General features: G+C 41.3%; 1 protein-coding gene across 1 annotated transcript in view; it reads left to right on the top strand.

Moving 5' to 3' along the window:
* The first annotated feature begins 3,945 nt into the window (after window positions 1-3,945).
* LOC131224864 (uncharacterized) overlaps window positions 3,946-15,333 on the top strand; it is a 95,517-nt gene continuing 84,129 nt past the window's right edge. Inside the window, exons 1-2 of the mRNA XM_058220295.1 lie at window positions 3,946-4,454; window positions 4,554-4,661. Of these exons, the coding sequence (XP_058076278.1) occupies window positions 4,308-4,454; window positions 4,554-4,661 (255 nt within the window). The 5' untranslated portion in view covers window positions 3,946-4,307. The remainder of the gene's footprint in view (window positions 4,455-4,553; window positions 4,662-15,333) is intronic.

Genomic DNA, 15,333 nt, shown 5'->3' with positions numbered 1-15,333 from the left:
TTTCTAGCACAATCTCAATGAAACCAAAATAATGAATTTACAAAACTGTAAAATACTTATCTGGATATTCTCCTTTTGATGCAGCCAAGTAGAACCAAATCGGAGTAGAAGTTCAATGTAAAAGTTCAATGTTCACACTCACTTATGAAATGGTTTTAGGTTCTAAATAGATTTTAAATTAAAATACTTTGGAGTAGCTTGATTTGATTTTGATTCCAAGAAATGAGAATTCTTCAATCCCTCTTTTAAGTAAAATTAGAATAAAGAATATAAAATCAAATGCAAAGAAAGCTAATTAAAGAGAATATAAAATGAGCACTAAATAACTTAAGAATATCACTAACTTATCTCTCAGAGTGACGTATTGATTTAGCTTGAATTAAATATCAAACTCTGAAATTTGTGCTCTATTGATAGTTGCAGAAATCGCACTCTCGACTGATTCTGAGGTCGGCACGACTGGTCGTAGGACCAACAAACTTTTGAAAGTTTGGGCGCGATAAGATAAGGCCGTTCCACAAGTGGTTGTAGGGTTTGCTTGACCGGTCGAGTGACCTCCACGACTGGTTGAGTCCTGTCCATGACTGGTCGTGTGAGACCTAATTTAGTTGCTAGACTTTAAGTTGAGTCTGCAAGACTGGTCGAGCACAGGTCGAGCACTATTCACACGACCGGTCGAGCAGTCTCTAGGACTGGTCGAGGCTTTAACAAAAGTTTCCAAAAATTAATAACAAACTTAGGACTGGTCGAGGAATTCTTGGACTGGTCGAGCCAGTGCTAGGACTAGTCGACGAACTTAGACCAAGACTAGTCGAGAAATGGTAAATGCAATTATAAAGTGACCCAATTTAAATTATGTATTCAAAATAACCTACCCTATGGTCAATCTAGGGTCATTCATAACTTGTAAGTAATGTATGAACATTGAATCTTCATTTGCCTCAGTTGATAGTCGTTCTTTTAAGTTCACGAAGCTTGATATCTTGTCATATGATGAAGCATAAACTTGAGACTTCTGAAGCTTGAATTTGACTAACATTAAAGCTTGAGCTTGTAGATCAAAGTAAAGAAACTTTGTCTTAACTTAGATAAAGCTTTGAAAACTTGAACTTTAAATCTTGAAAGATTGAAATCACACTTGGTGTTATACTTGAACTTGAACATGTAACATTGCATTTGAAGTTCTTGAAATAAAGACCTTTGTCTTTGTACATTAGATGCATTGTCTTGAATATGTAGATGCACTATACAAGACACAGATTCGAAGAGGTTTTGACACTATAAAATTTGACAATAATAGGAGCTAGAAATCATAGCACTTACAGTTACTACCACCAGTACAGTCCACGGAGGTCCATTTGTAGGGGGGAGCAGGTTAGCTGTTACCAACTATTACTAATTGTTACCAGCGTAACACCTCAGTGGTGTTACCCCCAACTGTCTGGGGCCTACCTGATATATTTGTATTTGTTGTATATCCACGTCGTACATCTATTTTCTCATATCATTTTAGTATCAAATTACAAATTTTATGAAGATACAAATCTCAGGTGGACCATACCACTAGAAACAGTGATGAATGATGATTAAAAACTTTTTGTGGGCCACAAAATATTTGGATCAATCTGATATTTGTATGTTCCATTAATCCGCGTCTTCTTGACATTATCAACAGGTTGGATGGGAAATAAAAATTACTAAACCCTTACAATAGGCCGTTTGGAATTTTTAATTGTGAGGCACTCAGTCACCACTTTTTCTTGTGGTATGGTCCACCTGAGATTTGGATCTACTTAATTTTTGGGGCCGCATCTTAAAATGGTCCGGAGAAACGGACAGACGGCGTAGATATACAAAATAAAAATAAAAATCATCAAAGTGGCCCCCACGGTAAGGGTAACACCCACTGAGGTGTTTCCCGGGTAACACTTAATCCTCTCCCTCTGTAGGGAGCCCCTGAATGGAAAAGATCAGTGGGGCCACGTTAGTGTCATGTGTGACATCCACTCCTTCCATCAGTTACGCCAGTTAAACTAAGGAGTCAAAAACTCAACTAGGCCACACCGCAGGGCGAGCGGATTGGGTGAGACCCCGGATCCACCGAGGTGGGTGGGACCCTGGCTGTGGGCCCACTCTGATGTATGTGACTGAATCCACGCCGTCCATCCGTATTGAAATCTCATTTAAGGCATGACCAAAAAATGAAGTAGTTTCAAATCCCAGATGGACCATAGTACACGAAACAGTGGTGACTGACCATTAAAAACTTCTTGTGAGCCACAAAAGCTTTGGATCAAAATGATGTTTGTGTGGTCACTTCCTATAAGTGTTTATGACCTTATCAACAGGTTGGATGATATTTATACTGTTTTTTGGTAACACAAGATTTGAGTCAGCTTCCGTTTTGTCACTATACCTAAAATCAGCTTTCAAAATGGTTCGACGGTGTGGATTTAACGCACATATATCACTGTGAGCCCCACAGTCAGGGGTCCTACCCCACCTAGGTGGATCCGGGGTCTCACATAATCCCCTCCCTCATCCTAGTGGGATCTTATCAACGGTTTTTGGATGGCATATAACATCATGGTTGGCTAGGAACGTTTTGATGGCGGACATTTGCAACCTCATTGTCCCAGTGGTGTACCACCTTCAGTCTTGGATCGGTCTGATTTTCGAGATTCACCTGCTTACACGAGCTGGCTCAAATGGACGGTATGGATGTCACACGCACACACCACAGTGGGGCCTGATAGAGGGTTTTGCTGCGCGGGCTCTCTTCAACAAATGTTGTGGGAAATTCGTGTGCGTGCCGATCCGGATGAGGCTGGGAAACACCGACTTCGGTGAGGCCATGACCGTGGGGCCCACCTTGATATATTTGTTTTATATCAATGCTGTCCATCCATTTTTTCAGCTCATTTTATGGCATGATACAAAAAATGAAGCAGATCCAAATCTCAGGTTATCCACACCACAGTAAACAGTAGTGATTGACTACCAACCTTTAAAATTTCTTGTGTGTGGGCCACAGAATTTTTGGATCAAGCATAGATTTATGTTTTCCCTTCATCCATGTCCGTGTGACCTTATCAAAAGGTTGGATGACAAATAAAATTACAGTGGGCCCTAGGAAAATTTAATTGTGGGTGTTCAATCACCACTATTTTCTGTGGTGTGGTCCATCTTAGATTTAGATCTACTTTAAGTTTTGATATCATACCCTAGATGAGCTAGAAAAACGGATGGACGGCATGGATATACAAAACACACATCAAAGTGGGCCCCACTGTCACGGGCTCACCAAAGTTCTGTTTCCCCGGCCTCACCGACTCCGCTCTCCCTTCGCTCCAGTAGTGCCAACGTGGCAAGAGATCCCGATGTTCATCCGGCCCGGAATCCTCTACAACAAATTTTTTTTTGGGCATAAACACCCAAGCTCTGTGGGATCCACCATGTTGTCTTTATAAAATCCACTCCGTTCATCAGGTGACAACCATTATATGAACCGTACAACCAAAAGATAAATCCGATTAAATTCTCGTGTGAGCAAATCCCAAAACGAATGAGTTTTTTTATATCAGGATGACTTGTATCTTTTCTTCCGCCTGAATCTTACACCTGATTGACGGGCTTGATGAAAGATATTGCACCATACTGGCCCCGCAAACAAAGATTATGGGATATAGATAATTTTTTACCTTACGGCCTAACATCGAGAAAAGAACGTGATAGACGGAGTGGATTTTACATATAAAACATGGTGGGCGCTACAGGCTTCGTTGTTTTACACAGTGCGTAGCACGAGTGTTGTGGACGATTCCAGTCGCGTTCATCCAGCGGTTCCCACTTCCTACTCTATCTGCACCAGAACTCGGAACGCAGGTAGTCCGCAGTCCCCTCGTTAGGGGGGCTAAGCAAGTACGTCGAATGCCAACCACCCACAACCATCTTTATCCGTCCCATCCTCACCACAAATCTGTCGTCCGAAATGATGGCCAGATCGAGCTGACCGTTGGACCCTACCGCACATCCGTTGTAGCCCCTCCAACCAACCGGTCAGGATCTCGCACACGCGTGCCACGTCAGCACCCGTGAGGGGAGTTCCCACTCTTACTTGGCATTTCATAAGTAATAACGAAAAACAGATCCGACGGCATTCCAAGCGCGGATCTTCTCCGGCAAATCAAAATGCATCTCGCTCCCTGAAATGCTCCTCTCTCTCTCTCTCTCTCTCTCTCTCTCTCTCTCTCTCTCATCCATTCTCAGATCTCTAAGGTCCCATTTTCACCTTCCCGAATCCCAAGATGTATATGGCCTACGGATGGCCGCAGGTCATCCCTCTCCAGCCCTGCACCTGCCCTTCATCCGAGCAGATCATCTACCTCAAGCTCATCAATCGCCTCCTCCTCGTTGTGGGCCCCACTCACCTCGAACTGTGGAGCTCCTCTCAGGTATTTCCTTAATTTCTCCATTGATCCTGCCCTTTCTCTTATCCTCCTCTCTCCCGATCTCAATTTCGCTGAAATCTGTTTTTTTTTGGTCAAAATCAGCATAAGGTGAGATTGGGAAAGTATATGAGAGATGCGGATTCGGTCCAGAGAGAAGGGGAGTATTTGCAGGCGATTTGGAGCCCCGATACGAAGCTTGTTGCTGTTCTTGTAAGTGTTCGGATTACAATTACGATTATGATTTTCTCGTCTTTTTTTTTTCCTGGCTGAATTTTGTTCCGGATTCAGTGCATTTGGTTTGTGATGTTTTTTGCTTGTTTGGATGTATTATCGAATTAAATTGAAGATATTAGTGTACGAATTAGAAACAGTGAAATTGTGATTTCGTTAGATTTTACGTTGAAGCGTGTGTTTGGCTGTTAATTGAACTTAATAGCAATGAACGAGTTCAGTATAGTAGAAGTGACCAAGGTCACCTAAGCCCATAATTGTAATTCCATTCGTTTCAAGTTAAACATTAATCAGCTGTAATATCAGTTCAGGTTCTTGTCTCTCATTGTGAATGGAGTGGGATCTGGGGATAGCCTCACATTGGTCATTTCCACTTATTGGCTTGAATTATTGCAATTTAGTTCACTTGAGCATCCAAGCGCAACCTCAGGTTGTGGGATCCAAATTGCAGTGACTTGGCATGGATTTTGAGCTGATTGTGCCAGGCCGGTCGGGCCGGCTATTCAAAGCTTTGATTGCTTGGCATTGGCAGGCCCGTTAACAGCCCTGAAAGCAACCTAAGGCATCAAACCATTATATTGTTGAATCCCGTTGCATGAAACTGTAAAAAATAGAAAAACCATCCATTCAATCATAATAATTATTAGTTTGTTTATAAAAGAGTCTGACAAATTTATTTTTTGAAACGAAAGTCTGACATATTTATATACTTCTCCTCAAGGCAAAAGAAACCCTAATATGATCATAGTCATTAGTTGCTTCTAATCCTTAAAAAAAAAGATACCTATTATTTCTAATCCTGGCCATCTGTTTCAATAAATATAAAAAATGGCTAACATGACCTTGAATCTTGTTAGAACCATTCGTGCTTTACACATGTTAGCTGTAAGTTACTCAAATGATATCAAAATTGCATTATCTTGTGCTTCTTTGAAAGCTAACTCAATTGGTTTCAAATGTGATCAATTTCGTGTCATTTAGACAATGTATCGTACCTGAGAAATGTCCCACAAAATAGGCTACAAAATGCTGAAGGGGAACTTGTTCAACAATTCATGAGTAACTCTAACGAGTAATTAAATACTATCCTACCATAGGCCAATAAGATAGTCAATACGGTCTAGAATACCCATCAAAGCCATTGACATGGTTTTGACCTCCCATTAAATCGATTTGGACTCTTTGTATGGTCTAGATTTGTAATATGAATGCTTAGATGGTTAATCAGGACCCTTAGATGGGCCCACTTTGCAATTTAATGGCTTGATCATTGATCTGCCAGCAATTTGACCGTGTTGTGGTCTCCCATTGGAGTAGGACCATCTTTCATCAATTCCCAATATCTTGGAAAGAACTTGTCCCCCAGGTTAGAGCCGGCATTGATTCACTGCCTTAGTTTTCTTTTATAATGTGGCTTCTTCGTCTTCGTCAGCATTTGATGGTGAAGGCTTACATGTCCGTTTGACATCTCTTGTGTGGGAAGTCATGGTAGGTCATGCCACTTCCTATTTTATTTTGTCGTTGTTCTTCACATCCTTGGTACTGCATTCCACTTCTTTAGTTGTGGGTTTGCAAGCTTAGAAAGGTGGACTGTCAATGGGGATTTCATCTTTTGCTCTTCACTTCATCATCTTTCTTGCTACTAATCATTGATCTCTACACTCCGATCATCATTGGGATGGTACGTTGTGTCCATCTCAACCCGAACAATCTCCTTATGACTCGGCAACATGGTCTTTTAATCATCAGTGATCTTTTCTTTCACCTAGATGCTTGAGTCATCCACTGTATTACTCTTCGATTGAGATCATTTGATCCATCCATGGATCCATTTATCAACCCATTGGTGGATTCCTCAGGTTCATCACATTGGATTGGGAGGCTTTTGTTAGAAACCTCTTCACTAGAATTTTCATTCGCAACTTCTTTAGTTTTCATTGTTTCCTTAAATTCTTTTGTCTCTTCTTGCTCTTCCTATCATGAAGAATTGAAGGACAACTGAACCTCTTTAGGCATCGGATTTATTATGATCATTCTTCCATTGTTCATGAATTATGTGTTTTCTTCTACTCATCATGGATGGCTTTTTGATACTGTCCATGGTCATCCAAGCATCATATGCCAATTCTACATGGGATTGACATTAAACCATACTTCGAATATTATTCTTCAAATGAATAAGGTAAAGGTATCATCAAGTGGTATGTTTTAAATTCTTGGGAAAATATTCCAACTTTTTACAATTTCATTATTACTTCCTTGGATACAAAATTCTCGCAATTATTTCCATTGATTTTCATCTTAACACCTCTTCGATATACCATGCTTTAAATACTTCACCCCATGGCTGTTTAGCAGCACCTGCTCCAGTTTCTTACTATGGGGCATTGCTCTTGAGAAGTGTTTGTTTTGCGGCTGACTTTTGTAGTGAAGAAAGGTATTATATATGACTCGTTGTAATCAGCACATTGCTCTTGTGCCTACAGGGATTCCCTATCTCTTTTTATTAGGTTTTCTAGGAACTAGTGAAAGCAGATCTATCCAACTCTATCTTTGAGTTTAGCGAGACAGGTCACCTTTCATCAGAGTTGGGAGCTTCTTTTGTTGCATTCATCCTTAAAGTGGAAGGAGCTGATAGCCTTTGTGACTTTTGGTTGGTGAGCTTGATCGGGGGCCCTTACATGATCTTAGCTAAAATCTTGGGTACCAAATTCCAGGTAGTTCTCTACAGGGTGATCCCTGAGTTCTAGGGTGCCTTTGTAGTGGGTAGGCAAATCCTGGACAACGCACTAATAGCTCATGAGTGCTTGGATGTTCCTCATAGGGAAAAAATGGTATTGTGTGCAAATTAGATATTGAACACGCTTACCATCTTGTGAATTGGTATTTTCTTGACTACATGTTGGGAATGATGGGATGTGGGACTAATGGAGAAGGTGGATGCAAGAGTGTGTTTGCTTAGCGAGGTTCTTTGTTCTAGTCAATGGCTCTCCAAAGGTTTCTTTAAGGCCTCAAGGGGTTTTAGGCAGGGGGACTTGCTCTCCCCTTTCCTTATTGTGGTGGCGGCAAACGAATTGAGTGGGATGTTGGATTGGGGGCAATCAATTGGGTTAACAAGTGGTTTCGACATTGGAAGTGCTAGATTACAGATTTCACACATTCAGTTCATCGATGACACTATACATGGAGATTCAGTTCTGAAAGTGAAGTTCATTCAATGGTCGAACGGCTGAAAGGGACCCACATGGCCTTTTGTAATGTAGAAGTAGAGCTGTACATGAATTGAGTTAGCTCGGTTAACTCACTTGACTCGAAAAAGCTTGATTTGACTCAGTTTGAGCTGAGTTGAGCTGATTTTTGGAGCCCGAAAATTTTTTGAGCCGAGTTCAAGATTGGCCGAGCTCGAATCGACTTGGATCGAACCTCAACTCGAATTGAACTTGGATCGAACCTCAACTCGAATCGAACCAGTTCGGTGACTTGGTTATTTTGATATTGATGTTGCTCACCAAGTGTTTGAAGAAATGACTCAACGAAGTGTTGCTTCGGGTGCATACATTCTCCGTGGGATCGGCTGGTGGCGAGGAAGGTATGGATATGAAACAAATCACCATTAAAAAAATATTGCATGATGAAACTACCCTTGAAATTTGATTTTGATGCTGCCTACTGAGTATTTGATGAAATACCTGAAACTGCTGCTACTGTGTTGCATACCATGAGAAATTGAAGGTGCACTCTATGTGTTTGAGAAAATGCCACACAGGCTCAAACTGGCCCAAGTTGCTGACCGAACCGAGCCGAGTCGAGCTGTGCCAAGCTCGACTCGGTTCAACTCGTGTACAACTCTATGTAGAAGTTAAGGCGGTGTATAACTTAAGGAAATTGATTAGATGTTTTGAGGTGGTCTTTGTTGTTAATGTCTTAAAATCTGTTAGTAACAGGGTCTGTCGATGCCATCGAGCAGATGATGCCATCGACAAATGCTCGATCCCATCGAGAAAATTAGAATAAATCCATGTTGGTTGTTGGACTGTTTTAGATGTTTTCTCGATGGCATCAAATGAGGCTTCAATGCTATCGACAGGTCTTTAAGGGATGTCGATGCCATTGAAGGCCCCATCGAAGTTGCGCACAGAATTGCATAAGTGAGCAATTTATTTCCTATTATGGTTGTGATGGTATATATATCAGCTGTAATCAGGATTAGGGTGAGATTAAGGTGTATTAGGGCTTTCTAAAACATTTCTAAGGGTTGTTTTGAAGGAGATTCAAGGGTTGTTTGAATCGGTAAGATCATCTATCTGTTGTAATTATGCTTTTAATAGTGCATTACTCATTGCTTTGTGCTATGGTTTTTCCCGCAAGGGTTTTTCCGCATAAAAATTGGATTGTTCTTGTTTGGGTTTGTTTGTGCATTGCGTGTACTTTGCTTGATTTAATTCCATGTGCTTTCACAGTTCCCAATAAGTGGTGTCAGAGATAACGTTGGGAAGCAGATTGAATCTGAAAGCAAGGTATCAATGGCATCTAACATGAAGTTCGATGTAGAGAAGTATTCCGGTAAAAACAATTTTGAACTATGAAAAGTTAAGATGAACGACATCCTAGTTCAGTAAGGATTGGATGAAGCTTTCCTTAGAAAGTGACCGGAAGCTATGTCTGTAGAAGAATGGAACAAGTTGGATAAGAAAGCTAATATATCTATTCAATTGTGTCTAATGGATGAGGTCCTGTATAGTGTTGTGAAAGAGAAGACTGCGGCTGATACATGGGCAAAGTTAGAGAACATTTATACAAAGAAGTTCTTGAAAATTGTTTCTATTTGAAGTTACAATTGTTCAATATGAAGATGACAGAGGGGGCTGACGTTGAGGCCCACATCAATAACTTCAATAGGCTTGTTTGCAAGTTGGATGTGGAGGAGATGATGAAAGATGAAAATCAGGCATGTATTCTGTTGAACTCCCTTCCAGCGTCGTAGGAGTTGTTCAAAGACTCTTTGTGCACCAGTAAAACGACCATCAGCGTTGAGACTGTTATCTCAACCATTCAGTCGAATGTGATGAGAAAGAAAAGCGGTGACGTGGGTAATTCTACAGATGCACTGATTACGAGGGGAATGAATTATGAGTAGGACAGCAGATCTTCGTGATCGAGGCCAAAATCCAAGGGCAAGGGTAAAGGAAAGTTGAAGTGCTGGAATTGTGGCATGACAGGGAACATAAAGAGGGATTGTAAGAATCCTAACTCGAGGAAAGAAAATCCAAAGAGTTCTTCCAAGGAGGTTAACACAGCAGAATCTAGTGATGACTGATGAGGCGGGTGGTAGTGACGTGTTGACCACATCAAAATCCGAGTATTTCAACGATGAATAGATCTTGGATATGGGGGCTTTGTATCACATGATCCCTCATAGGAGTTGGTTCACTAGTTACAGTGAGTGCGATGGTGGTCAGGTGTTTATGGGCAATGACAATGCTTGTAACGTGGTTGGTGTTGGATTGGTACGCATCAAGATGTTTGATGGCATGGAGCATATCTTGACCGAAGTGAGACACATTCCTGAGCTAAAGAAGAGCTCGATATCTTTGGGTGTACTCGAGTCACTTGGGTGCAATTTCATTGGGTTCGATCATGTCCTTAAAGTTTCAAAAGGGGCACTTATGATCATGAAGGCGTAGAGGAATGAAAACCTTTATAGGTTGATTGGGGGTACTTTATTGGGTAGAACTGCAATGTCTATAGCGGATTCCTCATTTGCACGTATGTGGCATACACGCTTGGGCCATATGAGCAAGCGGGGCATGAATGTAGTTTCTGACCGTTGTTTAATTCCAGTCTTTAAAAGCATTTATTTTAGTATATGCGAGCATTGTATATATGGTAAATAGTCAAGGTTATCTTTTAAGTCCGGGAAATATGTTTGTAAGGGGGTTTTGGATTATGTGCATTCTGATGTATGGGGGCCATCGCCCATAGTTTCTGGTGGAGGGTCGTCATGGTTTGTTATATTAATTGATGACTATTCTAGAAAAGGTGTGTGTATACTTTATGAAAAGTAAATTCGAGGTTTTCACCAACTTCAAGCAGTGGAAGGTGATGGTGGAAAAGCAGATAGGGCGACAGGTGAAAGTGTTGAGGACAGATAACGGTGGGGAATTCACTTTTGGGGAATTCAATCGGTTTTGTAAGGGTGAAGGGATTGTGAGGTGCAACACAATGTGCGACACACTTGAGCAGAATGGTGTGGATGAGTGGATGAATCAGACTCTCTTAGAGGGCCCGATGCATGATGGACAATGCTGCGTTGGGCAAAGAAATGTGGATTGAGGCAGCTAACACGGCCTATTACTTGGTGAATCAGTCCCCTTCCACAACTATTGATTGTAAAATTTTAGAGGATGTGTGGAGTGGCAGCAGGTAGACTACTCGGGGTTGCAAGGTTTGGTTGCGATGCTTACTCTCATATATCGTCAGTTGAGAGAGATAAGCTAGACCAAAGGGCCAAAAAGTACATTTTTTTCGGCTATGGAAATGATGTGAAAGGGCACAGGATATATGACCAGGTCACACGGAAAATTATCCTTAGTTGTGACGTCAGGTTCAACGAAGGATCTTTGTTTCGTAAGGATGAACATAAGGAAGCAGAAAAGTCGGTTGTGGACATTCAGATAGATGGAGATGAGATACAAGCTGATACTGAGACGTAGACAGAGGTACATGAGTAAGTGGAGTAGCCACCTATGAGAAGGAATTCGCTAAGAAATCGTAGGTTACTGGCGAGATACATGGATGACTTGAATGTTGCATTTTCCCTCAGTACGGATGAGGAGGATCTGTCTACTTTTCAAGAGGCTCTTGACAATATAGATGTCGAAAAGTGGAAAGCAACAATACATGAGCAGATAGACTCTTTGTACAAGAATGAGACGTGGGAGCTGGTGGAGCTTCCCGTCAGCCATAAAGTGATCGAGTGCTAGTGGATCTTCAAGAAGAAACATGATAGGTATGAGGCAAGGCTGGTAGCGAAGTGATAAGCTTAAAAAAAGGTGTGGACTTCATTGAGATATCTGTGCCTGTGGTGAAACAAGTATCTATCAGATTCGTATTGGCGCTGGTTGCCCAATACAATCTTGAGCTATAATAGATGTATATGAAGACTGTTTTCCTGCATGGGGAATTGGAAGAGCAGATTTACATGAAGCAACCAGAAGGTTTCGAAATACAAGGGGTAGAAAACAAGGTTTGCAGGTTGAAGAAGTCATTGTATGGCTTAAAACAGTTGCCTAGGTAGTGGTACAAGAAATTTGATTATTTCATGATGAGTAAGAGGTTTACCAGGAGTGAATATGATCATTGTGTCTATTACAAGACACTGAGTGATGGGAAGTTTATTATCTTGGTACTGTATGTCGATGACATGTTTATCGCTAGTCATAACATGCCTGAGATCGACATACTGAAGACTTAACTATCCAGGACATTCGAGATGAAAGATCTGGGAGCTGCAAAGAGGGTTCTCGGCATTAACATATATAGAGACAGGAAGAGGAGCAGGCTATGATTATCTCAGGTGGAATACCTTGAGAAGGTATTGGTGAAGTATGAGATGGACAAGGCAAAGTTGGTTAGCGTTCCACACGCAACTCATTTTAAGCTTTCTTCTAAATGATGTCTTAAAATAGATGAAGAAAAGTAGGTTATGTCTCGTGTGCCTTATTCGAGTGCGGTTGACAGCTTGATGTATGTCATGGTCTGTACAAGACCAGATATTTCTTATGCAGTAGGTGTTGTTAGCAGATACAGGTCTAACCTTGGTAAGAAAAACTGAGAGGCATTGAAATGACTACTTCGATATATTCAAGGTATGTAGGACTACATCTTAACATTTGAAAGATCAGAGGACAAGTTAATAGGCTATGTGGATTCAGATTACGCGGGTAGTGTGGACAATAGAAGGTTGATTTTCGGTTACTTGTTTGTGTTAGCGGGTAGAACGATTTGTTGGATGTCGAAGCTTCAGTCTATAGTGGTTCTTTCCATAACTGAAGTTGAGTATATGGCGATGCCAAAAGCATTCAAGGAAGATGTTTGGTTAAGAGGAATGATAAATCAGTTGGGACTTTAGCAAGAGGCTGCGCCGATTAATTGTGACAGTGAAAACACGATCAATTTGATGAAAAATTATGTTTATCACCCACGTACTAAACATATTGATGTGCGTCATCATTTTATCTGACAGGTGCTTGAGGAAGGAGGCGTGACTCTAGAGAAGATCCATACAAGCGTGAATTTAGCTGACATGCTGACGAAGGTGGTTCCCACAAAGAAGTTCAAGTTCTGTGCAACTTCTCTAGGCTTGGTGAAGTCGAAATGAGGACGAAGTGTGCATGAGAAGCGATAATGAAGCTATGATGGAAGACAAATTAGAGATGGTGAAGGATAGGAAACTACGGACATTGATGATTGAAGACATGGTGGAGATCGTTGTTGATGTCTTAAAATTTGTCTGTAACATGGTCTGTCGATGCCATCGACAGACCACTCGTTGCCATCAACAAATGCTTGATCCCATCGAGAAAATCAGAATAAATCCATGTTGGTTGCTGGACTGTTTTAGATGTTTTTTCGAGGGATGTCGATGCCATTGAAGGTCCCATCGAAGTTACGCCCAGAATTGTGTAAGTGTGCAATTTGTTTCCTATTCTGGTTGTGTGTGTGTGTGTGTATTAGGTGTTATCGGGATTAGGGTGAGATTAAGGTGTATTAGGGTTTTCTAAAACGTTCTTAAGGGTTCAAGGGCATGGCTAGGGTTTAAAGGAGATTTGAGGGCTGTTCTAATCGGTAAGATCATCTATCTCTTGTAATTCTGCTTTCATAGTGCATTACTCGTCGCTTTGTGCCATGGTTTTTTCCTGCAAGGGTTTTTTGACGTAAAAATCAGACTGTTCTTGTTTGGGTTTGTTTGTGCGATTGCATGTACTTTGCTTGATTCAGCTCTGTGTGCTTCCACGGTTCCCAACATTCTCCAGCCTCAAAGAGAGTGTCGCTAAGTGTGAAATGTTGGGGTGTGTATCACAAAGGAAGAAGTGGACAACTTGGCAGGGGTGTTCCAGTGCCGGTCTAGTTCGTTTCTAACAACGTACCTCAGGCTTCTGCTTTGCATTGGTTGGTAAGCCCACAAAACAGTTGTGGAATAGTCATAGAAAGGGTTAAAAGGAAGTTATCTAAGTGGAAAAGTAAACCTTTATCACTAGGCGACATGCCGACGTTGATCATGGTTACATTATCCAATTTGCCTCTATACTACATCTCTCTTCAAGTACTCGGCTTCCATTTTGCATAAATTAGAAATATTGAGGAGGGATTTTTGTGGCAAGAAGCCGAAGCGAAGCAAAAGTTTGATCCGTTGAATAGGTATGAAGCGTGCAAACCATATAGGGAAGGAGGAGGAGTTAAGAGTCCAGATACTATGAATGATTCACTTCTCAGGAAATGGTTGTGGAGGTGGTAGAGGCATTGAGTAGAATGTTGGATTGGGGTCAATTGGTTAGGCTAACAAATGGTTTTAGAACTGTAAGTGCCAGATTACATTTTTGCACCTTCAGTTTACAAGCGACACTATCCTTTCTTATGATGCAGAAGTTGTGGCAGTGGATAACCTAAGGAAATTGGTTACATGTTTTGAGGTGTTCTCGAGCCTCAAAGTGAATGTCGCTAAGAGCAAAATGTTGGGAGTGTGGATCACAAAGGAAGAAGTGGAAAACTTGGTAGGTGTATTTTGGTATTGGTTTGGTTTGTTCCCAACGACATATCTTGGGCTTCCACTTTGCATTGGTATGCCCACAAAGTAGTTGTGGACAGAATCATAGAAAAGGTCAAAAGGAAGTTATCTAGGTGGAAGAGCCGGTATTTGTCACTGGGTAGCAGGCTGACATTGCTCAAGGTTGGATTATCCAATTTGCCTTTATACTTCATGTCTCTCTCTTCAAGTGATCGGCTTTCAGCTTGTGTAAATTAGAAAAATTATGGGGGGATCTTCTGCGGCAAAGGGCCAAAGTGAAGGAAAAAGTTTCGTCTCTTGAATTGGGTCAAAGAGTGCAAGCCATATAGGGAAGGAGGAGCGGGAGTTAGGAGTTTGAAGACTGAATGCTACGCTTCTCGGAAAATGGCTGTCGAGGTTTGCCATGGAGAAGGAAAGATTATGTGGGAGGTGATTGTAAGTAAATATGGAGTTATAGGATGGGAATTGGTGTGTGAAAAGATTTTCATTGTACAGGGCATTAAGGTTGCAGAAAGGGGCTTCTAGGTTGACCGGGTAAGTTCAAGGCATGTGTCTCCTATGTTTGTGGTGATAGGAAGAGGCTCCGGTTCTGGGTAGATCTCTGGTTTGGGTAAAGGCCTTTCCAAGAAGTCTTTTTGAGGCTTGCAAGTTTGGCTCTAGACTTGGGCATGACAATCGACTAGTGCTTCATTGCTTTGGTGATGCAGTGGTGTGTGCTTCCCTTTGTAGAATGAATTTAACAAAAGAGGAAACAAATGTTGTTGTTGTTGTTTTTTTTTTGTTTTTTATTTTTATTTTTTTTTGCAGTTGTTGGACGGTGGATTACTAGCTTTATACCCACTTCGGGCGAAAGGGATTCGATGG

This window comes from Magnolia sinica, chromosome 14, assembly GCF_029962835.1.
Source record: "Magnolia sinica isolate HGM2019 chromosome 14, MsV1, whole genome shotgun sequence".
In the NCBI taxonomy this organism is placed as follows: domain Eukaryota; kingdom Viridiplantae; phylum Streptophyta; class Magnoliopsida; order Magnoliales; family Magnoliaceae; genus Magnolia; species Magnolia sinica.
The sequence above is the reverse complement of the archived record's forward strand: the minus strand, read 5'-3'. Positions and strand labels throughout refer to the sequence as shown.